This window comes from Salvelinus fontinalis, chromosome 2 (genome assembly GCF_029448725.1).
Source record: "Salvelinus fontinalis isolate EN_2023a chromosome 2, ASM2944872v1, whole genome shotgun sequence".
Classification (NCBI taxonomy): domain Eukaryota; kingdom Metazoa; phylum Chordata; class Actinopteri; order Salmoniformes; family Salmonidae; genus Salvelinus; species Salvelinus fontinalis.
Window position 1 is genome coordinate 1,468,777 of NC_074666.1, and position 27,695 is coordinate 1,496,471.

At 40.7% G+C, this 27,695-nt stretch overlaps 1 protein-coding gene across 4 annotated transcripts in view; it reads right to left on the bottom strand.

Annotated features, from left to right (window-relative positions):
• The window catches only part of LOC129869604 (ephrin type-A receptor 5), a 194,964-nt gene that overhangs the window by 60,169 nt on the left and 107,100 nt on the right, over positions 1–27,695 (bottom strand). For all 4 annotated transcript variants that reach the window (XM_055944183.1, XM_055944164.1, XM_055944155.1 and 1 more), the window contains exon 6: positions 2,376–2,500. In XM_055944183.1, the coding sequence (XP_055800158.1) occupies positions 2,376–2,500 (125 nt within the window). The remainder of the gene's footprint in view (positions 1–2,375; positions 2,501–27,695) is intronic.

Below are 27,695 nucleotides of genomic sequence, written 5' to 3' on the forward strand. Positions count from 1 at the left end.
CTGTTGGCATAAACTGGGGTAACACTATAGCTATAGTTATACAGCTAGATATTGGATTTAGTAACCTACGGTTATTTGAAGGTTGTTAGTAAGAAACTTAGTTCCTGGTTGTTTTATGAGGTTCTAGGTAGCTGCAGGTAGTTGTGAAACTTAGTTCCTGGTTGTTTTATGAGGTTCTAGGTAGCTGCAGGTAGTTGTGAAACTTAGTTCCTGGTTGTTTTATGAGGTTCTAGGTAGCTGCAGGTAGTTGTGTAACGTAGTTCCTGGTTGTTTTATGAGGTTCTAGGTAGCTGCAGGTAGTTGTGAAACTTAGTTCCTGGTTGTTTTATGAGGTTCTAGGTAGCTGCAGGTAGTTGTGTAACGTAGTTCCTGGTTGTTTTATGAGGTTCTAGGTAGCTGCAGGTAGTTGTGAAACGTAGTTCCAGGTTGTTTTATGATGTTCTAGGTAGCTGCAGGTAGTTGTGTAACGTAGTTCCAGGTTGTTTTATGAGGTTCTAGGTAGCTGCAGGTAGTTGTGAAACTTAGTTCCAGGTTGTTTTATGAGGTTCTAGGTAGCTGCAGGTAGTTGTGAAACTTAGTTCCAGGTTGTTTTATGAGGTTCTAGGTAGCTGCAGGTAGTTGTGAAACTTAGTTCCTGGTTGTTTTATGAGGTTCTAGGTAGCTGCAGGTAGTTGTGAAACTTAGTTCCAGGTTGTTTTATGAGGTTCTAGGAAGCTGCGGGTAGTTTTGAAACGTAGTTCCTGGTAGTTTTATGAGGTTCAAGGTAGCTGCAGGTAGTTGTGAAACGTAGTTCCTGGTAGTTTTATGAGGTTCTAGGTAGCTGCAGATAGTTGTGACACATAGTTCCAGGTTTGTTTTATGAGGTTCTAGGTAGCTGCAGGTAGTTTTGAAACATAGTTCCAGGTTGTTTTATGAGGTTCTAGGTAGCTGCAGGTAGTTGTGAAACGTAGTTCCAGGTTGTTTTATGAGGTTCTAGGTAGCTGCAGGTAGGTGTGAAACGTAGTTCCAGGTTGTTTTATGAGGTTCTAGGTAGCTGCAGGTAGTTGTGAAACGTAGTTCCAGGTTGTTTTATGAGGTTCTAGGTAGCTGCAGGTAGTTGTGAAACGTAGTTCCAGGTTGTTTTATGAGGTTCTAGGCTGCAGGTAGTTGTGAAACGTAGTTCCAGGTTGTTTTATGAGGTTCTAGGTCGCTGCAGGTAGTTGTGAAACGTAGTTCCAGGTTGTTTTATGAGGTTCTAGGTAGCTGCAGGTAGTTGTGAAACATAGTTCCTGGTTGTTTTATGAGGTTCTAGGTCGCTGCAGGTAGTTGTGAAACTTAGTTCCAGGTTGTTTTATGAGGTTCTAGGTCGCTGCAGGTAGTTGTGAAACGTAGTTCCTGGTTGTTTTATGAGGTTCTAGGTAGCTGCAGGTAGTTGTGAAACGTAGTTCCAGGTTGTTTTATGAGGTTCTAGGTAGCTGCGGGTAGTTGTGAAACGTAGTTCCAGGTTGTTTTATGAGGTTCTAGGTAGCTGCAGGTAGTTGTGAAACGTAGTTCCAGGTTGTTTTATGAGGTTCTAGGTAGCTGCAGGTAGTTGTGTAACGTAGTTCCTGGTTGTTTTTTGAGGTTCTAGGTAGCTGCAGGTAGTTGTGAAACTTAGTTCCTGGTTGTTTTATGAGGTTCTAGGTAGCTGCAGGTAGTTGTGAAACGTAGTTCCTGGTTGTTTTACGAGGTTCTAGGTAGCTGCAGGTAGTTGTGAAACGTAGTTCCAGGTTGTTTTATGAGGTTCTAGGTAGCTGCGGGTAGTTGTGAAACGTAGTTCCAGGTTGTTTTATGAGGTTCTAGGTAGCTGCAGGTAGTTGTGAAACGTAGTTCCAGGTTGTTTTATGAGGTTCTAGGTAGCTGCAGGTAGTTGTGAAACGTAGTTCCTGGTTGTTTTACGAGGTTCTAGGTAGCTGCAGGTAGTTGTGAAACTTAGTTCCTGGTTGTTTTATGAGGTTCTAGGTATCTGCAGGTAGTTGTCGTAAGTTTTTATTCTTCCAATTGAACCTTTATTTAACGAGGCAAATCAGGTAAGAACAAATTCTTATTTACAATGACGGCCTACCGGAGAACAGTGGGTTAACTGCCTTGTTTCAGGGGTAGAACGACAGATTTTCACCTTGTCAGCTCAGGAACTCGATCCAGCGAACGTTCAGTTACTGTCCCAACACTCTAACCACTAGGCTACCTGCTACCTTTGTGAGGTTTTAGTACGTAGGAAGTTGTACGTAATTGTAGGTATGGGTAATTCTAGGTAGTTTTGTGAGGTTGTAGTGTGTAGGTAGCTGCAGGTAATTGTAGGAAGTTGTGGGTAGTTACTGATTGTTTGAGGTTGTGTGTTTGAGGGTTAGTTGTACCTTCTCAAAGTATTTGATCTCGTACTCCAGGATTATCCCGTTGGGTCTGTCTGGCTCCTGCCACAACACAGAGATGCTGTTCTTCCCAGAATTCCCTTTCCTCACCACACTCACAGGAGACGGGGCTAAAACAGAGGAACAAAGAGAAAATAGAACCAATCAATCAATCAAATGTATTTCTAAAGCACACACACACACACACACACACACACACACACACACACACACACACACACACACACACACACACACACACACACACACACACACACACACACACACACACACACACACACACACACACACACTGTAGTAATGTACACAGACACAATGGTATGGATGGCACACACTGTGGTAATGTACACAGAGATTAGTTAAGAGGCTTAGAAGCCTTCACTAATGACAAACTACTATCCTATATTGATTAGATTCCCTCTCCATAATGTTGTATCCTGAAAAAGTACACACAGTATATCATTAGTAGAAGCTCAGTGTGGACTCCACGCACATGACTTGATAGAAAATAAAATAACTTCAGACTTAACTTGGACTCGATGCCTCGAAACTCAGGACTCGACTAGACACTGATGATGACTTGAAATGATCTGGCCAGGTTTTCGTAATGTTTTGTCACTCATTTTGATTGCTCTCCACGCAGCCAGAGACAGTTGCCGCAGTTAGGATCGCAAGTGCAAAAAAAACTAAAAAACATGCAGATTTCAAAGCGAAATGTACACTCGGCCCTCTGATTGGACTAGCAAACTGTCAATCAACACAGGTCGAGTGAGCTAACACAATGGTTATCAAAGTGGGGCATCGCACGTATGAAACTGAATGGGAAAAATACATATTTTCATTGGCTACATACAGCGCCTTCGGAAAGTATTCAGACCTCTTGATTTTTCCCACAATTTGTTACGTTTCAGCTTTCTTCTAAAATGGATTAAATAAAATCATCAGCAATCTACACACAATACCCCATAATGACATCACAATACCCCATAATGACATCACAATACCCCATAATGACATCACAATACCCCATAATGACATCACAATACCCCATAATGACATCACAATACCCCATAATGACATCACAATACCCCATAATGACAAAGTGAAAACAGGTTATTAGAAATGTTTGCATACACCAAAGGTGCTTCAACAAAGTACTGAGTAAAGGGTCTGAATACTTATGTAAATGTGATTTTTAACAAATTAGCAACATTTTCTAGAAACCCATTTTCGCTTTGTCATTATGGTGTATTGTGCGTAGATTGATGATAAAAAACGATTTAATACATTTTAGAATTATGCTGTGACCTGAATACTTTCCAAATGCACTGTATACATAAAATGAGTATGTTATATTTATACCTTCGCCTATTTGATCCGGTTTCTATCATCGGCCTACGGTACTGCACCAAATTATTGTCAAAAAAATTAACAAATCTAAAACTAAATAGTCTTGACTATTTACGAATCTAAAACTAAATAGTCTTGACTGCTGCCCACTGACCAGTCATCAGCATTAGTGTGCAAAGGATATGTTTCATTTTCTCCGGTTACATTTATATTAGTATCCATATAAAATTATTATTTTTTTACAATGGGGTTTTTGACACAGCGCCCCCTGTTAGTCATCTAGTGCATGTACAAATCATTTGACAGCTATAGGATCGGGTGCAAATGTCAAAACGTGGGGAAAGAGGATGGCCATAATAAATATGAAGCTCCAAAAAAATGTGGTGATCAAGAAATGTAACTGTTTACATTGATAACCAGCAATGGGACATCAAGCAACAATTTGATATGAAATTGCTTGAAAAATATATAATTTATTTATGAAGCTTGCATTTGGAATTTGATTTAAAAATGAATTATTACATAATCAAAATAATGAAACGGGTTGTCTGGTAGCCTCAACAAATAGACAGTCATTGCATGTATACATTCTTTGTTTTACTAGGTTTGACACAACTTGATTGGACTTGCTCTTAGAATGCATGATTTGGACTTGGCTCAAGACTCGACCCGTTTTACTTGGGACTCGACTTGCGACTTGGACCTTGTGACTTGAGACTTGCTTTCGACTTAAATAATAGTAACTTGGTCCCACCTCTCCTCAGCATTACTTCACTATCGTGTTGAAAAGCTTTGGAATGCATCCCAATTGGCATATTATTCCATATGTAGTGCACACTAGTTCCATAGGGCTCTGGTCTAAAGTAGTGCACTATATAGGGTTCCATAGGGCTCTGGTCTAAAGTAGTGCACAATATAGGGTTCCATAGGGCTCTGGTCTAAAGTAGTGCACTATATAGGGTTCCATAGGGCTCTGGTCTAAAGTAGTGCACTATATAGTGTTCCATAGGGATCTGGTCTAAAGTAGTACACTATATAGGGTTCCATAGGGCTCTGGTCTAAAGTAGTGCACTATATAGGGAATAGGGTTCCATAGGGCTCTGGTCTAAAGTAGTGCACTACATAGGGAATAGGGTTCCATAGGGCTCTGGTCTAAAGTAGTGCACTATATAGGGAATAGGGTGCCATTTAGGAAGCATTCTTCATCGGTGTGAGGAGAACATCAAAGTGAATTTAATACGTCAAAAACTATTTTGATTAAACAAATGAAACAAAAGGCATTTTAAAGTCAATTCAAAATGATGAAACAAACATTCTCCTCTTGTTTGTTCTACTGCTGATGTAAATGACTTGAGATTATAGGATTTCAACTTAATGTTCTAACATTACCACGTTCTAACTAGGGGTAACATCACCACGTTCTAACTAGGGGTAATATCACCACGTTCTAACTAGGGGTAACATTACCACATTCTAACTAGGGGTAACATTACCACATTCTAACTAGGGGTAACATTACCACATTCTAACTAGGGGTAACATTACCACATTCTAACTAGGGGTAATATCACCACGTTCTAACTAGGGGTAACATTACCACGTTCTAACTAGGGGTAACATTACCACATTCTAACTAGGGGTAACATCACCACATTCTAACATCACCACATTCTAACTAGGGGTAACATTACCACATTCTAACTAGGGGTAACATCACCACGTTCTAACTAGGGGTAACATCACCACATTCTAACATCACCACATTCTAACTAGGGGTAACATTACCACATTCTAACTAGGGGTAACATTACCACATTCTAACTAGGGGTAACATTACCACATTCTAACTAGGGGTAACATCACCACATTCTAACTAGGGGTAACATTACCACATTCTAACTAGGGGTAACATTACCACATTCTAACTAGGGGTAACATCACCACGTTCTAACTAGGGGTAACATCACCACATTCTAACTAGGGGTAACATCACCACATTCTAACTAGGGGTAACATTACCACATTCTAACATCACCACATTCTAACTAGGGGTAACATCACCACCTTCTAACTAGGGGTAACGTCACCACATTCTAACTAGGGGTAACATCACCACATTCTAACTAGGGGTAACATCACCACATTCTAACTAGGGGTAACATCACCACATTCTAACTAGGGGTAACATCACCACATTCTAACTAGGGGTAACATCACCACATTCTAACTAGGGGTAACATTACCACATTCTAACTAGGGGTAACATTACCACATTCTAACTAGGGGTAACATCACCACGTTCTAACTAGGGGTAACATCACCACATTCTAACTAGGGGTAACATCACCACATTCTAACTAGGGGTAACATTACCACATTCTAACATCACCACATTCTAACTAGGGGTAACATCACCACCTTCTAACTAGGGGTAACATTACCACATTCTAAATAGGGGTAACATCACCACATTCTAACATCACCACATTCTAACTAGGGGTAACATTACCACATTCTAACTAGGGGTAACATCACCACGTTCTAACTAGGGGTAACATCACCACATTCTAACATCACCACATTCTAACTAGGGGTAACATTACCACATTCTAACTAGGGGTAACATTACCACATTCTAACTAGGGGTAACATTACCACATTCTAACTAGGGGTAACATCACCACATTCTAACTAGGGGTAACATTACCACATTCTAACTAGGGGTAACATTACCACATTCTAACTAGGGGTAACATCACCACGTTCTAACTAGGGGTAACATCACCACATTCTAACTAGGGGTAACATCACCACATTCTAACTAGGGGTAACATTACCACATTCTAACATCACCACATTCTAACTAGGGGTAACATCACCACCTTCTAACTAGGGGTAACGTCACCACATTCTAACTAGGGGTAACATCACCACATTCTAACTAGGGGTAACATCACCACATTCTAACTAGGGGTAACATCACCACATTCTAACTAGGGGTAACATCACCACATTCTAACTAGGGGTAACATCACCACATTCTAACTAGGGGTAACATCACCACATTCTAACTAGGGGTAACGTCACCACATTCTAACTAGGGGTAACATCACCAGGTTCTAACTAGGGGTAACATCACCACATTCTAACTAGGGGTAACATCACCACATTCTAACTAGGGGTAACATCACCACCTTCTAACTAGGGGTAACATCACCACCTTCTAACTAGGGGTAACATCACCACATTCTAACTAGGGGTAACATCACCACATTCTAACTAGGGGTAACATCACCACATTCTAACTAGGGGTAACGTCACCACATTCTAACTAGGGGTAACATCACCACATTCTAACTAGGGGTAACATTACCAAGTTCTAACTAGGGGTAACATCACCACGTTCTAACTAGGGGTAACATCACCACGTTCTAACTAGGGGTAACATCACCACATTCTAACTAGGGGTAACATCACCACGTTCTAACTAGGGGTAACATCACCACCTTCTAACTAGGGGAAACATCACCACATTCTAACTAGGGGTAACATCACCACCTTCTAACTAGGGGTAACATCACCACGTTCTAACTAGGGGTAACATCACCACCTTCTAACTAGGGGTAACATCACCACATTCTAACTAGGGGTAACATTACCACATTCTAACTAGGGGTAACATCACCACATTCTAAATAGGGGTAACATTACCACATTCTAACTAGGGGTAACATCACCACGTTCTAACTAGGGGTAACATCACCACATTCTAACTAGGGGTAACATCACCACATTCTAACTAGGGGTAACATTACCACATTCTAACATCACCACATTCTAACTAGGGGTAACATCACCACATTCTAACTAGGGGTAACATCACCACATTCTAACTAGGGGTAACATTACCACATTCTAACATCACCACATTCTAACTAGGGGAAACATCACCACGTTCTAACTAGGGGTAACATCACCACGTTCTAACTAGGGGTAACATCACCACATTCTAACTAGGGGTAACATTACCACATTCTAACTAGGGGTAACATCACCAGGTTCTAACTAGGGGTAACATCACCACATTCTAACTAGGGGTAACATTACCACATTCTAACTAGGGGTAACATTACCACATTCTAACTAGGGGTAACATTACCACATTCTAACTAGGGGTAACATCACCACATTCTAACTAGGGGTAACATTACCACATTCTAACTAGGGGTAACATCACCACATTCTAACTAGGGGTAACATCACCACATTCTAACATCACCACGTTCTAACTAGGGGTAACATCACCACCTTCTAACTAGGGGTAACATCACCACATTCTAACTAGGGGTAACATCACCACATTCTAACTAGGGGTAACATCACCACATTCTAACATCACCACGTTCTAACTAGGGGTAACATCACCACCTTCTAACTAGGGGTAACATCACCACATTCTAACTAGGGGTAACATTACCACATTCTAACTAGGGGTAACATCACCACATTCTAACTAGGGGTAACATCACCACGTTCTAACTAGGGGTAACATCACCACGTTCTAACTAGGGGTAACATCACCACATTCTAACTAGGGGTAACATTACCAAATTCTAACTAGGGGTAACATCACCACGTTCTAACTAGGGGTAACATCACCACATTCTAACTAGGGGGAACATTACCACATTCTAACTAGGGGTAACATCACCACATTCTAACTAGGGGTAACATCACCACATTCTAACTAGGGGTAACATTACCACATTCTAACTAGGGGTAACATCACCACATTCTAACTAGGGGTAACATCACCACATTCTAACTAGGGGTAACATCACCACATTCTAACTAGGGGTAACATTACCACATTCTAACTAGGGGTAACATCACCACATTCTAACTAGGGGTAACATTACCACATTCTAACTAGGGGTAACATCACCACATTCTAACTAGGGGTAACATTACCACATTCTAACTAGGGGTAACATCCCCACATTCTAACTAGGGGTAACATTACCACATTCTAACTAGGGGTAACATCACCACATTCTAACTAGGGGTAACATTACCACATTCTAACTAGGGGTAACATTACCACATTCTAACTAGGGGTAACATCACCACATTCTAACTAGGGGTAACATCACCACGTTCTAACTAGGGGTAACATCACCACCTTCTAACTAGGGGTAACATTACCACATTCTAACTAGGGGTAACATTACCACATTCTAACTAGGGGTAACATTACCACATTCTAACATCACCACATTCTAACTAGGGGTAACGTTACCACATTCTAACATCACCACATTCTAACTAGGGGTAACATCACCACATTCTAACTAGGGGTAACATTACCACATTCTAACATCACCACATTCTAACTAGGGGTAACATCACCACGTTCTAACTAGGGGTAACATCACCACGTTCTAACTAGGGGTAACATCACCACATTCTAACTAGGGGTAACATTACCACATTCTAACTAGGGGTAACATCACCAGGTTCTAACTAGGGGTAACATCACCACATTCTAACTAGGGGTAACATTACCACATTCTAACTAGGGGTAACATTACCACATTCTAACTAGGGGTAACATTACCACATTCTAACTAGGGGTAACATCTCCACATTCTAACTAGGGGTAACATTACCACATTCTAACTAGGGGTAACATCACCCCGTTCTAACTAGGGGTAACATCACCACATTCTAACTAGGGGTAACATCACCACATTCTAACTAGGGGTAACATCACCACATTCTAACATCACCACGTTCTAACTAGGGGTAACATCACCACCTTCTAACTAGGGGTAACATCACCACATTCTAACTAGGGGTAACATCACCACATTCTAACATCACGACGTTCTAACTAGGGGTAACATCACCACCTTCTAACTAGGGGTAACATCACCACATTCTAACTAGGGGTAACATTACCACATTCTAACTAGGGGTAACATCACCACATTCTAACATCACCACGTTCTAACTAGGGGTAACATCACCACCTTCTAACTAGGGGTAACATCACCACATTCTAACTAGGGGTAACATCACCACATTCTAACATCACCACGTTCTAACTAGGGGTAACATCACCACATTCTAACTAGGGGTAACATTACCACATTCTAACTAGGGGTAACATCACCACATTCTAACTAGGGGTAACATCACCACATTCTAACTAGGGGTAACATCACCACATTCTAACTAGGGGTAACATTACCACATTCTAACTAGGGGTAACATCACCACATTCTAACTAGGGGTAACATCACCACATTCTAACTAGGGGTAACATCACCACATTCTAACTAGGGGTAACATTACCACATTCTAACTAGGGGTAACATCACCACATTCTAACTAGGGGTAACATTACCACATTCTAACTAGGGGTAACATCACCACATTCTAACTAGGGGTAACATCACCACATTCTAACTAGGGGTAACATTACCACATTCTAACTAGGGGTAACATCACCACATTCTAACTAGGGGTAACATTACCACATTCTAACTAAGGGTAACATTACCACATTCTAACTAGGGGTAACATCACCACGTTCTAACTAGGGGTAACATCACCACCTTCTAACTAGGGGTAACATCACCACATTCTAACTAGGGGTAACAGTACCACATTCTAACTAGGGGTAACATCACCACGTTCTAACTAGGGGTAACATTACCACATTCTAACTAGGGGTAACATCACCACATTCTAACTAGGGGTAACATCACCACGTTCTAACTAGGGGTAACATCACCACATTCTAACATTACCACATTCTAACTAGGGGTAACATCACCACGTTCTAACATCACCACATTCTAACTAGGGGTAACATTACCACATTCTAACTAGGGGTAACATCACCACATTCTAACATCACCACATTCTAACTAGGGGTAACATTACCACATTCTAACTAGGGGTAACATCACCACGTTCTAACTAGGAGTAACATCACCACATTCTAACTAGGAGTAACATCACCACATTCTAACTAGGGGTAACATCACCACATTCTAACTAGGGGTAACATTACCACATTCTAACTAGGGGTAACGTCACCATATTCTAACATCACCACATTCTAACTAGGGGTAACATTACCACATTCTAACTAGGGGTAACATCACCACATTCTAACATCACCACGTTCTAACTAGGGGTAACATCACCACCTTCTAACTAGGGGTAACATCACCACATTCTAACTAGGGGTAACATTACCACATTCTAACTAGGGGTAACATCACCACATTCTAACTAGGGGTAACATCACCACGTTCTAACTAGGGGTAACATCACCACGTTCTAACTAGGGGTAACATCACCACATTCTAACTAGGGGTAACATTACCAAATTCTAACTAGGGGTAACATCACCACCTTCTAACTAGGGGTAACATGACCACATTCTAACTAGGGGTAACATTACCACATTCTAACTAGGGGTAACATCACCACATTCTAACTAGGGGTAACATCACCACATTCTAACTAGGGGTAACATCACCACATTCTAACTAGGGGTAACATTACCACATTCTAACTAGGGGTAACATCACCACATTCTAACTAGGGGTAACATTACCACATTCTAACTAGGGGTAACATCACCACATTCTAACTAGGGGTAACATTACCACATTCTAACTAGGGGTAACATCCCCACATTCTAACTAGGGGTAACATTACCACATTCTAACTAGGGGTAACATCACCACATTCTAACTAGGGGTAACATTACCACATTCTAACTAGGGGTAACATTACCACATTCTAACTAGGGGTAACATCACCACGTTCTAACTAGGGGTAACATCACCACCTTCTAACTAGGGGTAACATCACCACATTCTAACTAGGGGTAACATTACCACATTCTAACTAGGGGTAACATTACCACATTCTAACATCACCACATTCTAACTAGGGGTAACATTACCACATTCTAACTAGGGGTAACATTACCACATTCTAACTAGGGGTAACATCACCACATTCTAACTAGGGGTAACATTACCACATTCTAACTAGGGGTAACATCACCCCGTTCTAACTAGGGGTAACATCACCACATTCTAACTAGGGGTAACATCACCACATTCTAACTAGGGGTAACATCACCACATTCTAACATCACCACGTTCTAACTAGGGGTAACATCACCACCTTCTAACTAGGGGTAACATCACCACATTCTAACTAGGGGTAACATCACCACATTCTAACATCACCACGTTCTAACTAGGGGTAACATCACCACCTTCTAACTAGGGGTAACATCACCACATTCTAACTAGGGGTAACATTACCACATTCTAACTAGGGGTAACATCACCACATTCTAACTAGGGGTAACATCACCACGTTCTAACTAGGGGTAACATCACCACGTTCTAACTAGGGGTAACATCACCACATTCTAACTAGGGGTAACATTACCACATTCTAACTAGGGGTAACATTACCACATTCTAACTAGGGGTAACATCACCACCTTCTAACTAGGGGTAACATCACCACATTCTAACTAGGGGTAACATTACCACATTCTAACTAGGGGTAACATCACCACATTCTAACTAGGGGTAACATCACCACATTCTAACTAGGGGTAACATTACCACATTCTAACTAGGGGTAACATCACCACATTCTAACTAGGGGTAACATCACCACATTCTAACTAGGGGTAACATCACCACATTCTAACTAGGGGTAACATTACCACATTCTAACTAGGGGTAACATCACCACATTCGAACTAGGGGTAACATTACCACATTCTAACTAGGGGTAACATCACCACATTCTAACTAGGGGTAACATCACCACATTCTAACTAGGGGTAACATTACCACATTCTAACTAGGGGTAACATCACCACATTCTAACTAGGGGTAACATTACCACATTCTAACTAAGGGTAACATTACCACATTCTAACTAGGGGTAACATCACCACGTTCTAACTAGGGGTAACATCACCACCTTCTAACTAGGGGTAACATCACCACATTCTAACTAGGGGTAACAGTACCACATTCTAACTAGGGGTAACATCACCACGTTCTAACTAGGGGTAACATCACCACATTCTAACTAGGGGTAACATCACCACATTCTAACTAGGGGTAACATTACCACATTCTAACTAGGGGTAACATCACCACGTTCTAACTAGGGGTAACATCACCACATTCTAACATTACCACATTCTAACTAGGGGTAACATCACCACATTCTAACTAGGGGTAACATTACCACATTCTAACTAGGGGTAACATCACCACATTCTAACATCACCACATTCTAACTAGGGGTAACATTACCACATTCTAACTAGGGGTAACATCACCACGTTCTAACTAGGAGTAACATCACCACATTCTAACTAGGAGTAACATCACCACATTCTAACTAGGGGTAACATCACCACATTCTAACTAGGGTTAACATTACCACATTCTAACTAGGGGTAACGTCACCATATTCTAACATCACCACATTCTAACTAGGGGTAACATTACCACATTCTAACTAGAGATAACATCACCACATCATTACTAGAGATAATATCATCATATCATTACTAGAGATAACATCACCACATCATTACTAGAGATAATATCATCACATCATTACTAGAGATGAGATCATCACATCATTACTAGAGATAACATCATCACATCATTACTAGAGGTAATATAATTACTAAAGATAATATCATCACATCAATACTAGAGATAATATAATTACTAGAGATAACATCATCACATCATTACTAGAGATAATATCATCACATCATTACTAGAGATAACATCATCACATCATTACTAGAGATAATATAATTACTAGAGATAATATCATCACATCATTACTAGAGATAATATAATTACTAGAGAACATCATCACATCATTACTAGAGATAATATAATTACTAGAGATAATATCATCACATCTTTACTAGAGATAATATCATCACATCATTACTAGAGATAACATCATTACTAGAGATAACATCATCACATTACTAGAGATAATATAATTACTAGAGATAATATCATCACATCATTACTAGAGATGAGATCATCATCACATTACTAGAGATAACATCATCACATCATTACTAGAGATAATATAATTACTAGAGATAATATCATCACATCATTACCAGAGATAATATAATTACTAGAGATAACATCATCACATCATTACTAGAGATAATATAATTACTAGAGATAACATCATCACATCATTACTAGAGATAACATCACCACATCATTACTAGAGATAATATCATCACATCATTACTAGAGATGAGATCATCACATCATTACTAGAGATAACATCATCACATCATTACTAGAGATAATATAATTACTAGAGATAATATCATCACATCATTACTAGAGATAATATAATTACTAGAGATAACATCATCACATCATTACTAGAGATAATATAATTACTAGAGATAATATCATCACATCTTTACTAGAGATAATATCATTACTAGAGATAACATCATGACATCATTACTAGAGATAATATCATCACATCATTACTAGAGATAACATCATCACATCATTACTAGAGATAATATAATTACTAGAGATAATATGATGACATCATTACTAGAGAAAACATCATCACATCATTACTAGAGATAACATCATCACATCATTACTAGAGATAATATCATCACATAATTACTAGAGATAATATCACCTCATCATTACTAGAGATAATATCATCATATCATTCCTAGAGATAATATCATCACATCATTACTAGAGATAATATCATCAAATCATTACTAGAGATAATATCATCACATCATTACTAGAGATAATATCATTGCTAGAGATAACATCATCACATCATTACTAGAGCTAATATCATCACATCATTACTAGAGATAATATCATCACATCATTACTAGAGATAATATCATCACATCATTACTAGAGATACTATCATCACATCATTATTTATTTAATTTTTTTATTTCACCTTTATTTAACCAGGTAGGCTAGTTGAGAACAAGTTCTCATTTGCAACTGCGACCTGGCCAAGATAAAGCATAGCAGTGTGAACAGACAACAACACAGAGTTACACATGGAGTAAACAATAAACAAGTCAATAACATGGCAGAAAAAAGAGAATCTATATACAATGTGTGCAAAAGGCATGAGGTAGGCAATAAATCGAGTAATTACAATTTAGCAGATTAACACTGGAGTGATAAATCATCAGATGATCATGTGCAAGAAGAGATACTGGTGTGCAAAAGAGCAGAAAAGTAAATAAATAAAAGCAGTATGGGGGTGAGGTAGGTAAATTGGGTGGGTAGTTTACAGATGGACTATATACAGCTGCAGCGATCGGTTAGCTGCTCGGATAGCAGATTTTTAAAGTTGTTGAGGGAGACAAAAGTCTCCAACTTCAGAGATTTTTGCAATTCGTTCCAGTCGCAGGCAGCAGAGAACTGGAAGGAAAGGCGTCCAAATGAGGTTTTGGCTTTAGGGATGATCAGTGAGATACACCTGCTGGAGCGCGTGCTACGGCTGGGTGTAGCCATCGTGACCAGTGAACTGAGATAAGGCGGCACTTTACCTAGCATAGCCTTGTAGATGACCTGGAGCCAGTGGGTCTGACGACGAACATGTAGCGAGGGCCAGCCGACTAGGGCATACAGGTCGCAGTGGTGGGTCGTATAAGGTGCTTTAGTAACAAAACGGATGGCACTGTGATAGACTGCATCCAGTTTGCTGAGTAGAGTATTGGAAGCTATTTTGTAGATGACATCGCCGAAGTCGAGGATCGGTAGGATAGTCAGTTTTACTAGGGTAAGTTTGGCGGCGTGAGTGAAGGAGGCTTTGTTGCGGAATAGGAAGCCGACTCTAGATTTGATTTTGGATTGGAGATGTTTGATATGAGTCTGGAAGGAGAGTTTGCAGTCTAGCCAGACACCTAGGTACTTATAGATGTCCACATATTCTAGGTCGGAACCGTCCAGGGTGGTGATGCTAGTCGGGCGTGCGGGTGCAGGCAGCGAACGGTTGAAAAGCATGCATTTGGTTTTACTAGCGTTTAAGAGCAGTTGGAGGCCACGGAAGGAGTGTTGTATGGCATTGAAGCTCGTTTGGAGGTTAGATAGCACAGTGTCCAAGGAAGGGCCGGAAGTGTACAGAATGGTGTCGTCTGCATAGAGGTGGATCAGGGAATCGCCCGCAGCAAGAGCAACATCATTGATGTATACAGAGAAAAGAGTCGGCCCGAGAATTGAACCCTGTGGTACCCCCATAGAGACTGCCAGAGGACCGGACAACATGCCCTCCGATTTGACACACTGAACTCTGTCTGCAAAGTAGTTGGTGAACCAGGCAAGGCAGTCATTAGAAAAACCGAGGCTACTGAGTCTGCCGATAAGAATATGTTGATTGACAGAGTCGAAAGCCTTGGCCAGGTCGATGAAGACGGCTGCACAGTAATGTCTTTTATCGATGGCGGTTATGACATCGTTTAGTACCTTGAGCGTGGCTGAGGTGCACCCGTGACCGGTTCGGAAACCGGATTGCACAGCGGAGAAGGTACGGTGGGATTCGAGATGGTCAGTGATCTGTTTGTTGACTTGGCTTTCGAAGACCTTAGATAGGCAGGGCAGGATGGATATAGGTCTGTAACAGTTTGGGTCCAGGGTGTCTCCCCCTTTGAAGAGGGGGATGACCGCGGCAGCTTTCCAATCCTTGGGGATCTCAGATGATACGAAGGAGAGGTTGAACAGGCTGGTAATAGGGGGAGCGACAATGGCGGCGGACAGTTTCAGAAATAGGGGGTCCAGATTGTCAAGCCCAGGTGATTTGTATGGGTCCAGGTTTTCCAGCTCTTTCAGAACATCTGCTATCTGGATATGGGTAAAGGAGAAGCTGGGGAGGCTTGGGCGAGTAGCAGCGGGGGGGGGGGGGGGGGCTGTTGGCCCAGGTTGGAGTCGCCAGGAGGAAGGCATGGCCAGCCATTGAGAAATGTTTGTTGAAGTTTTCGATTATCATGGACTTATCAGTGGTGACCGTGTTACCTAGCCTCAGTGAAGTGGGCAGCTGGGAGGAGGTGCTCTTGTTTTCCATGGACTTTACAGTATCCCAGAACTTTTTGGAGTTAGAGCTACAGGATGCAAATTTCTGCTTGAAAAAGCTGGCCTTTGCTTTCCTGACTGACTGCGTGTATTGGTTCCTGACTTCCCTGAACAGTTGCATATCGCGGGGGCTCTTCGATGCTATTGCAGTTCGCCACAGGATGTTTTTGTGCTGGTCGAGGGCAGTCAGGTCTGGAGTGAACCAAGGGCTATATCTGTTTTTGGTTCTGCATTTTTTGAACGGAGCATGCTTGTCTAATATGGTGAGGAAGTAACTTTTAAAGAATGACCAGGCATCCTCAACTGACGGGATGAGGTCAATATCCTTCCAGGGTACCCGGGCCAGGTCGATTAGAAAGGCCTGCTCGCAGAAGTGTTTTAGGGAGCGTTTGACAGTGATGAGGGGTGGTCGTTTGGCCGCGGACCCGTGGCGGATACAGGCAATGAGGCAGTGATCGCTGAGATCTTGATTGAAGACAGCAGAGGTGTATTTGGAGGGCAAGTTGGTCAGGATAATGTCTATTAGGGTGCCCATGTTTACGGATTTAGGGTTGTACCTGGTGGGTTCCTTGATGATTTGAGTGAGATTGAGGGCATCAAGCTTAGATTGTAGGACTGCCGGGGTGTTAAGCATATCCCAGTTTAGGTCACCTAACAGAACAAACTCTGAAGCTAGATGGGGAGCGATAAATTCACAGATGGTGTCCAGGGCACAGCTGGGAGCTGAGGGGGGTCGGTAGCAGGCGGCAACAGTGAGAGACTTATTTCTGGAGAGATTAATTTTTAAAATTAGAAGTTCGAACTGTTTGGGCATAGACCTGGAAAGTATGACAGAACTTTGCAGGCTATCTCTGCAGTAGATTGCAACTCCTCCCCCTTTGGCAGTTCTATCTTGACGGAAAGTGTTATAGTTGGGTATGGAAATCTCAGAATTTTTGGTGGCCTTCCTAAGCCAGGATTCGGACACGGCGAGGACATCAGGGTTGGCAGAGTGTGCTAAAGCGGTGAGTAAGGCAAACTTAGGGAGGAGGCTTCTGATGTTGACATGCATGAGGCCAAGGCTTTTTCGATCACAGAAGTCAACAAATGAGGGTGACTGGGGACATGCAGGGCCTGGGTTTACCTCCACATCACCCGAGGAACAGAGGAGTAGTAGGATGAGGGTGCGGCTAAAGGCTATCAAAACTGGTCGCCTAGAGCGTTGGGGACAAGGAATAAAAGGAGCAGATTTATGGGCGTGGTAGAATAGATTCTGGGCATAATGTGCAGACCAGGGTATGGTGGGGCACGGGTACAGCGGAGGCAAGCCCAGGCACTGGGTGATGATAAGAGAGGTTGTATCTCTGGACATGCTGGTCTCAATGGGTGAGGTCACCGCATGTGTGGGGGGTGGGACAAAGGAGGTATCAGAGGTACGGAGAGTGGAACTACGGGGTCCATTGCAAACGAAAACAATGATAACTAGCCTGAACAACAGTATGCAAGGCATATTGATATTTGAGGGAGACATGCAATAAGGCGTAAAGTGATTGCAGGTCTTGATTGGGAGAGCTAGCTAAAACAACAGGTGATATAACAGCAGCTAGTCAGCTAACACAGCAACAGTAGGTAAAAATGGCGACGGCTAGGCAGAGAGGGTCGGATTAACTACACACAGATCCTGAGTTAAAGCACAGAGCCGACAGATAAAACACAAATAAACGGAATGGAGTACCGTGAATTAATGGACAGTCAAGCAGGCATCAGCTATGTAGCCAAGTGATCATAGTGTCCAGGGGGCAGCCGTAGATGGAGCAGTGAGGCCTCCACTAAGCTAGCCCGCGGCATTTAAACTTAGTAGCCCGGGGGGAGGTCTGCTCAGACGGAGGGGGTCTGCTCAGACGGAGGCCGGTTGAGGGCACAGCAGATGGGCTATTCGTCTTCAGACCAGACGTGGTCGTGTCGACAGAGAATCCAAGCCGGATGGCGATGGCGAAAGAGAGGTTGTCTGTTCAGATAGCAGCCGATATGCTCAAGACAGCTAACGATTAGCGTGCCGCAGTTAGCATATGGGCGTTCAGGTTACGTCGCGATGGAGGGGCCAGTTGAATAACTCCCTCGGGCAGATAACGTCGGTATCCCAGTCGTGAAGGCCCGGTGGGGCTCCGCATCGGCAGTAAAAACGGGTCCGGATAGGTGATTGTAGCCCAGGAGTGGCTGATGGAACTCTTCAGCTGGCTAGCTCCGGGATAATTGGTGTTTGCTCCGGAATTGATGTTAGCCAATAGTCACTCGGATAGCAGCTGCAAGATCCAGGTGTAAATGTCCAGAGCTTGCGGTAAAAATCCGGGGATATGGAGAGAAAAAAAGTCTGGTATGCTCTGGTCTGAGTCGCGTTGTACAAAACTGGCAATAGTTTTCCGAGCTAAAGGATAGCTGATGAGCGCTAGCTGTGGTTAGCTGAACTACTAACGTTAGCTTGTGAGCTGGCTAACTTCTGGCTAGCTTCTGTTGTAGATTTCGGATACGAGGTGAATAATACCTTTGAGGAAAAAAAACAGATCCGCACCACATTTGGTGAGGTAGGTTGCAGGAGAGTGTTTTGAAGTTGAGTTTTTAAGAAGAAAAAAATATATATAAAAAGAAATGCGAAGAAAAATGTATAAAATATATATACACGGGACAGGACGAGGACATCTGACTGCTACGCCATCTTGGATTACATCTTCATTACATCTTCATTACATCTTCATCTACATTACATTACTAGAAATAATATCATCACATCATTACTAGAGATAATATCATTACTAGAAATAACATCATCACATCATTACTAGAGATAATATCATCACATCATTACTAGAGATAACATCATTACTAGAGATAACATCATCACATTACTAGAGATAACATCATCACATTACTAGAGATAATATCATCACATCATTACTAGAGATAATATCATTACATCATTACTAGAGATAATATCATCACATCATTACTAGAGATAACATCATTACTAGAGATAACATCATCACATTACTAGAGATAATATCATCACATCATTACTAGAGATAATATCATTACTAGAGATAACATCATCACATCATTACTAGAGATAATATCATCACATCATTACTAGAGATAATATCATCATATCATTACTAGAGATAATATCATCACATCATTACTAGAGATAATATCATCATATCATTACTAGAGATAACATCATCACATCATTACTAGAGATAACATCATCACATCATTACTAGAGATAATTTCATCAACATCATTACTAGAGATAACATCATCACATCATTACTAGAGATAATATCATTACTAGAGATAACATCATCACATCATTACTAGAGATAATATCATCACATCATTACTAGAGATAACATCATTACTAGAGATAACATCATCACATTACTAGAGATAATATAATTACTAGAGATAATATCATCACATCATTACTAGAGATAACATCATTACTAGAGATAACATCATCACATTACTAGAGATAATATCATCACATCATTACTAGAGATAATATCATTACTAGAGATAACATCATCACATCATTACTAGAGATAATATCATCACATCATTACTAGAGATAATATCATCACATCATTACTAGAGATAATATCATCACATAATTACTAGAGATAATATCATTACTAGAGATAACATCATCACATCATTACTAGAGATAACATCATCACATTACTAGAGATAATATCATCACATCATTACTAGAGATAATATCATTACTAGAGATAACATCATCACATCATTACTAGAGATAATATCATCACATCATTACTAGAGATAACATCATCACATCATTACTAGAGATAATATCATCACATAATTACTAGAGATAATTTCACCATATCAGTACTAGGATAATAAAATAGTGATTATGATTTATATATGTTCACACACAATTTATCAGTAAATAACATCTGAAATAGCACCCTCTTTCCTATATACTGCAGTGCCCTGTCCCCATCTGAAATAGCACCCTATTTGCTATCGAGTGCCTATATACTGCAGTGCCCTGTCCCCATCTGAAATAGCACCCTATTTCCTATATACTGCAGTGCCCTGTCCCCATCTGAAATAGCACCCTATTTGCTATCGAGTGCCTATATACTGCAGTGCCCTGTCCCCATCTGAAATAGCACCCTATTTGCTATCGAGTGCCTATATACTGCAGTGTCCTGTCCCCATCTGAAATAGCACCCTATTTGCTATAGAGTGCCTATATACTGCAGTGTCCTGTCCCCATCTGAAATAGCACCCTATTTCCTATATACTGCAGTGCCCTGTCCCCATCTGAAATAGCACCCTATTTGCTATAGAGTGCCTATATACTGCAGTGTCCTGTCCCCATCTGAAATAGCACCCTATTTCCTATATACTGCAGTGCCCTGTCCCCATCTGAAATAGCACCCTATTTGCTATAGAGTGCCTATATACTGCAGTGCCCTGTCCTCTATGGGCCCTGGTTAAAAGTTTGTTTTAGTAAGGGCATCCTTAAATGACTTAGTGACAGGCTAGTTCAGAACAATTTCTGCATTGCAAATTTCAAATTTTCATATATTTAAAAAATATATATTTTCTTGAGGACAATCTACAATTCAAATATTTTTACTCTAGGTTTTATATACTATTTTCGACACTGCAAAAGCTTTTCACACAAGCAAAAGACAGAGACAGTATCTTCTCGATCCATTATACATTTCAGAGCAGACATCCATCTCGAGGAAATGAGAGCTCTGTGCTCCTCAGTGGAAGTGTCCAAGTGGAACGGTGAGATAAAGAGCTTTTAAGTAATACTGAAACGATCCCTGAGGTACCAACTTGATAGCTTTGCTGCAACTATACAGCGTTTACATTTCAATAGGTTCACCTAAAACAAAGGAGGAAATAAATCTGTTTCTTTTTTTTTTTCTTCTTCCATCCAGAGAAACTGTATCCCCTCTTTTTGTCCAGACTAAACTATAATCAGTCCTATCTTAAAAGCCTGAAACAGTATCCTCAGCTCTCCAGTCTCGAGGCATGAGGGGGAAATAGGAGGGAGGGCATGAGAAATAGGGAAAGAGAGGGAGAGAGAGAGAGAGAGACACAGAGAGAGAGAGCGAAAGAGAAACAGAGACAGAGAGAGAGAGGGAGATACAGACAGAAAGAGATAGAGAGAGAGAGACCGACAGACAGACAGACATACAACGTGAGAGGTAACGTCTGTCATCATGAAGTGCTTTGAAAGTCCAGGCCTATATCACCTCCACCCCACCCTTGACCCACTACAAATAATATACAGATCCATGGACGACGCAATTGCCGTTGCAATACACACCGCCCTATCCCACCTGGACAAGAGGAATACCTATGTAAGAATGCAGTTCATTGACTACAGCTCAGCATTTAACAACATAGTAACCTCCAAGACCGTCACTAACCTCGGGGCCCTGGGTCTGAACCCCTCCTTGTGCAACTGGGTCCTGTACTTCCTGACGGGTCGACCCCAGGTGGTGAAGGTAGGAAACAACATCCTCTTGGAAGATTAGTCCAAATGGGGACTAAAAGAGATCCAAATAAAATCAAAATCTCCACAGAGGAACTCTGGAGCTCTGTAACCATCTGGTTCTTGGTCACCTCCTTGACAAAGGCCCGTCTCCCCTGATTGTTCAGTTTGGCAGGACGGCCAGCTCTAGGAAGAGTATTGGTGGTTCCAAACTTCTTCCATTTAAGAATGATGGAGACCACTGAGTTCTTGGGAACCTTCAATAGTGCAGACATGTTTTGGTACCCTTCCCCAGATCTGTGCTTCGACATAATCCTGTCTCGGAGCTATGCAGACAATTCCTTCGACATCATGGCTTGGTTTTAGCGCTGACATGCATTGTCAACTGTTGTGTGCCTTTCCAGATCATGTCCAATCAACTGAATGTACCAATCAAGTTGTAGAAACATGTCAATGTTGATCAATGGAAACAGGATGCACCTGAGCACAATTTTGACTCTTATAGCAAAGGGTCTGAAAACTTATGTAAAAAAAGGTATTTATGGGGTACTGTGTGTAGACTGATGAGAAAAACATTTATTTAATACATTTTAGAAATAGGCTGTAACGTAACAAAATGTGGAACAAGTGAATAGGTTCTGAATAGTTTCCGAATGCACTGTAAATAAAATTCAGGTGATGAAAATCTTTGACATCTTCAGTTCCTGGTTCACTTTATTCTATGTTCATTAGCAGATGGAACACCTTGGTGCCATGGCGACCGTGGCAACAGGAAGGAACTATGTCAGAGAGAGTGTGATCACACACTGGTTCATTACACCTTGCCTCTGATAGGGATGTGTTGTGAGTTGGCAAGTCAAATCCTCTGAAAGGGTACAGGGATGTGTTGGCATGGCACCCGTGTTCTTCAGATTAGGATGTGTTGACATGGTGTAAGGGGAAAGGGTTCTGAACTGTGCATTGGTAGCACAAGCAGAGAGCGAGAGAGAGAGAGAGAGAGAGAGAGAGAGAGAGAGAGAGAGAGAGAGAGAGAGATGCCAAGCAGTGTAGGACCATCCTCATTAGTGAGTTTCATAATAAAAGTTATAATTTTTTAGATACAACTACAGTTAAAGTCGGAAGTTTACATACACTTAGGTTGGAGTCATTAAAACTCGTTATCAACCACTCCATAAATGTCTTGTTAACAAACTATAGTTTTGGCAAGTCGGTTAGGACAACTACTTTGTGCATGACACAAGTCATTTTTCCAACAATTGTTTACAGACAGATTATTTAACTTATAATTCACTGTATCACAAATCCAGTGGGTCAGATGTTTACATACACTAAGTTGACTGTGCCTTTAAACAGCTTGTAAAATTTCAGAAATTGATGTCATGGCTATAGAAGCTTCTGATAGGCTAATTGACATAATTTGAGTCAATTGGAGGTGTACCTGTGGATGTATTTCAAGGCCTACCTTCAAACTCAGTGCCTCTTTGCTTGACATCATGGGGAAATCAAAAGATATCCACCAAGACCTCAGAAAGAAAATTGTATAGCTCCACAAGTCTGATTCATCCTTGGGAGCAATTTCCAAAAGCCTGAAGGTACCATGTTCATCTGTACAAACAATAGTACGCAAGTATAAACACCATGGGACCACGCATCCGTCATACCGCTCAGGAAGGAGACATGTTCTGTCTCCTAGAGATAAACGTACTTTGGTGCAAAAAGTGCAAATCAATCCCAGAACAACAGCAAAGGACCTTGTGAAGATGCTGGAGGAAACAGGTACAAATGTATCTATAGCCACAGTGAAACGAGTCCTATATCGACATAACCTGAAAGGCCGCTCAGCAAGGAAGAAGCCACTGCTCCAAAACCGCCATAAAAAAGTCAGACTACGGTTTGCAACTGCACATGAGGACAACGATCGTACCTTTTGGAGAAATGTCCTCTGGTCTGATGAAACAAAAATAGAACTATTTGGCCATAATGACCATCGTTATGTTTGGAGGAAAAAGGGGGCGGCTGCAAGCCAAAGAATACCATCCCAACCATGAAGCACGGGGGTAGCAGCATCATGTTGTGGGGGTACTTTGCTGCAGGAGGGAGTGGTGCACTTCACAAAATAGATGGCATCATTAGATAGGAAAATTATGTGGATATATTGAAGCAACATCTCAAGACATCAGTCAGGAAGTTAAAGTTTGGTTGCAAATGGGTCTTCCAAATGGACAATGACCCCAAGTATACTTCCAAAGTTGTGGCAAAATGGCTTAAGGACAACAAAGTCAAGGTATTGGAGTGGCCATCACAAAACCCTGACCTCAAACCTATAGAAAATGTGTGGGCAGAACTGAAAAAGCATGTGCGAGTAAGGAGGTCTACAAACCTGACTTAGTTACACCAGCACTGTCAGGAGGAATGGGCCAAAATTCACCCAGCTTATTGTGGAAAGCTAGTGGAAGGCTACCCAAAACATTTGACCCAAGTTAAGCAATTTAAAGGCAACGCTACCAAATACTAATTGAGTGAATGTAAACTTCTGACCTACTGGGAATGTGATGAAAGAAATAAAAGATTAAATAAATCATTATCTCTGCTATTACTCTGTGATTTCAAATGCTTAAAATAAAGTGGTGATCGTAATTGACCTAAGAAAGGGACTTTTTACTAGGATTAAATGTCAGGAATTGTAAAAAAAAAAGAAAAAAAAATAGTTTAAATGTATTTGGCTAAGGTGAATGTAAACTTACGACTTCAACTATATACCAAATATATTCACGTCACCAAATAAATCATTAAAACACTTCTGTACCCTCAACAGTAGCCTCAACAGAACTCTGTAGGGTAGCACCACGGTGTAGCCGGAGGACAGCTAGCTTCTGTCCTCCTCTGGGTACATTGACTTCTAGACAAAACCTAGGAGGCTCATGGATCTCAACATATTCCATAGACTTACACATTAATTATGACAACTTCCGGAGGACGTCCTCCAACATATCTGAGCTCTTGCAGCATGAACTGACATGTTGTCCACCCAAATAAAGGACCAGAAAATAAGTCTAGTACTGAAAGCATAAGCTACAGCTAGCTAGCACTGCAGGGCATAAAATGTGGTGAATAGTTGACTCAATGAGAGAGAAAGACAACAGTTGAACAATTTTGAACAAATGCATTTCTTAAAAAATGAAGGAGAAGCAAAAAAGAGAGAGAGATACATTTTGTTGTATTTCTTCCCCACTTACTTAGCTGAGCAAGAGGCCAAGTACATTAGAGTGTCTAGTTTGAGAAACAGATGCCTCACAAGTCCTCAACTGGCAGCTCCATTAAATAGTACCCGCAAAACACCAGTGTCAACGTCAACAGTGAAGAGGCGACTCCGGGATGCTGGCCTTCTAGGCATCAGACAGGTCAAGGCTTCTTGCATGCATGGCTTTGCGATGTAAGTTACACAAAAAAAGATGCTACGTTGTTTGGATGACCCAATTGCTGGGTTGTAGGTATTGGGTAAATATTTGGTTTGTTTTCTGTAAAAACAGCAAGGTTGGGTTATGGATATTTGACCCAGCCAGTGGGTTAATTCTCCCGCCACCAGCGTGTGAAGTTCACCAGAACGTGAGCGAGTGTCGAGACGTGGCAACTGGCAAGTCTTCTAGTTCTAGTGCGACTTGCCTGAGTGGAAAACAGCTAACGTTATTCCGTCAGACTAAGGGTGTTTTGGCTGACTGAACAATGAGAACGGTAGGTAGCAAACGTTACGAATAGTCCTATCATAACTAGGTAGCCAGCTAAAGTTAGCTTGAGCATTAGCTAACGACTGTTAGCTAGCTAGCCATTTTCTTTGCTAATATCTTGGCTGCGGTAACATTAGCTAGCTAGCAAACGATAGCCTCTCGAGGCTAGCTTACTGAAGTGTTGTCACGGAATATAGCTAAATGTACGTTTTTTGTCAACATTTGGCTAGTTAGCTAGCTAACTTTGTCAGTGTCTGTAACAACAGCTAGCTAAAGTTATCTAGCTCGCTACCTTAGCTAGATAAGTCTGACACTTCTTCTGGACTGTTTGACACTCTTTCACTCGTTAGCTAACGTTAGCTAAGTTATCTGGCTAGCTAAGTTAGCATAGCTAGATTTTACTTATTCTCCATCTGGGCCAGAATTATCTCATGCATGCATGGTGATTGATTGAATTAACTAGCGTTACTGTACTGGTTTGCAATGGTTTCTGACAGTGGCAGCTTTAGTTCGACTTGTGAATTAAGGATGGATGCAAATTCTGTTAGCTAGCTAACGTTAGTTTACTTTAAATTTGATTTAGCCAAGTTAGCTATGTTTCTAACATTTCTTTATTTCTGTACTTAAATACAGAGGTCTAGACAAATGGACAACTTCGTAAAGGATTCACTGAATGATACAACGGGAACATATAGGTCTGAACAAGTGTGATGTCATTATTGTTTGTGGAAATTATATGTATGCAAATGGTAAGTTGTCTACTGTTTACGTCAATGTATTTTTTTTTGTCAATTGTTAAATCGACAATAAAAAGTTTAATAAAATATTACAACAAAGTAATTGTCTGCCTTACTTCAGTGCTTTACTATAGTGGTGTTTTTCAGTAAGGGATAGTGGGGTATAGTGTTATGTAAATGTATACTCTAATAGTGGGGTATAGTGTTATGAGATATATACTATAATAGTGGGGTATAGTGTTATGTAGATATATACTATAATAGTGTTGTGTAGATATATACTATAATAGTGTTATGTAGATATATACTATAATAGTGGGGTATAGTGTTATATAGATATATACTATAATAGTGGGGTATAGTGTTATGTAGATATATACTATAATAGTATTATGTAGATATATACTATAATAGTGTTATGTAGATATATACTATAATAGTATTATGTAGATATATACTATAATAGTGTTGTGTAGATATATACTATAATAGTGTTATGTAGATATATACTATAATAGTATTATGTAGATATATACTATAATAGTGTTGTAGATATATACTATAATAGTGTTATGTAGATATATACTATAATAGTGGGGTATAGTGTTATATAGATATATACTATAATAGTGTTATGTAGATATATACTATAATAGTGTTATGTAGATATATACTATAATAGTGTTATGTAGATATATACTATAATAGTGTTATGTAGATATATACTATAATAGTGTTATGTAGATATATACTATAATAGTGTTATGTAGATATATACTATAATAGTGTTA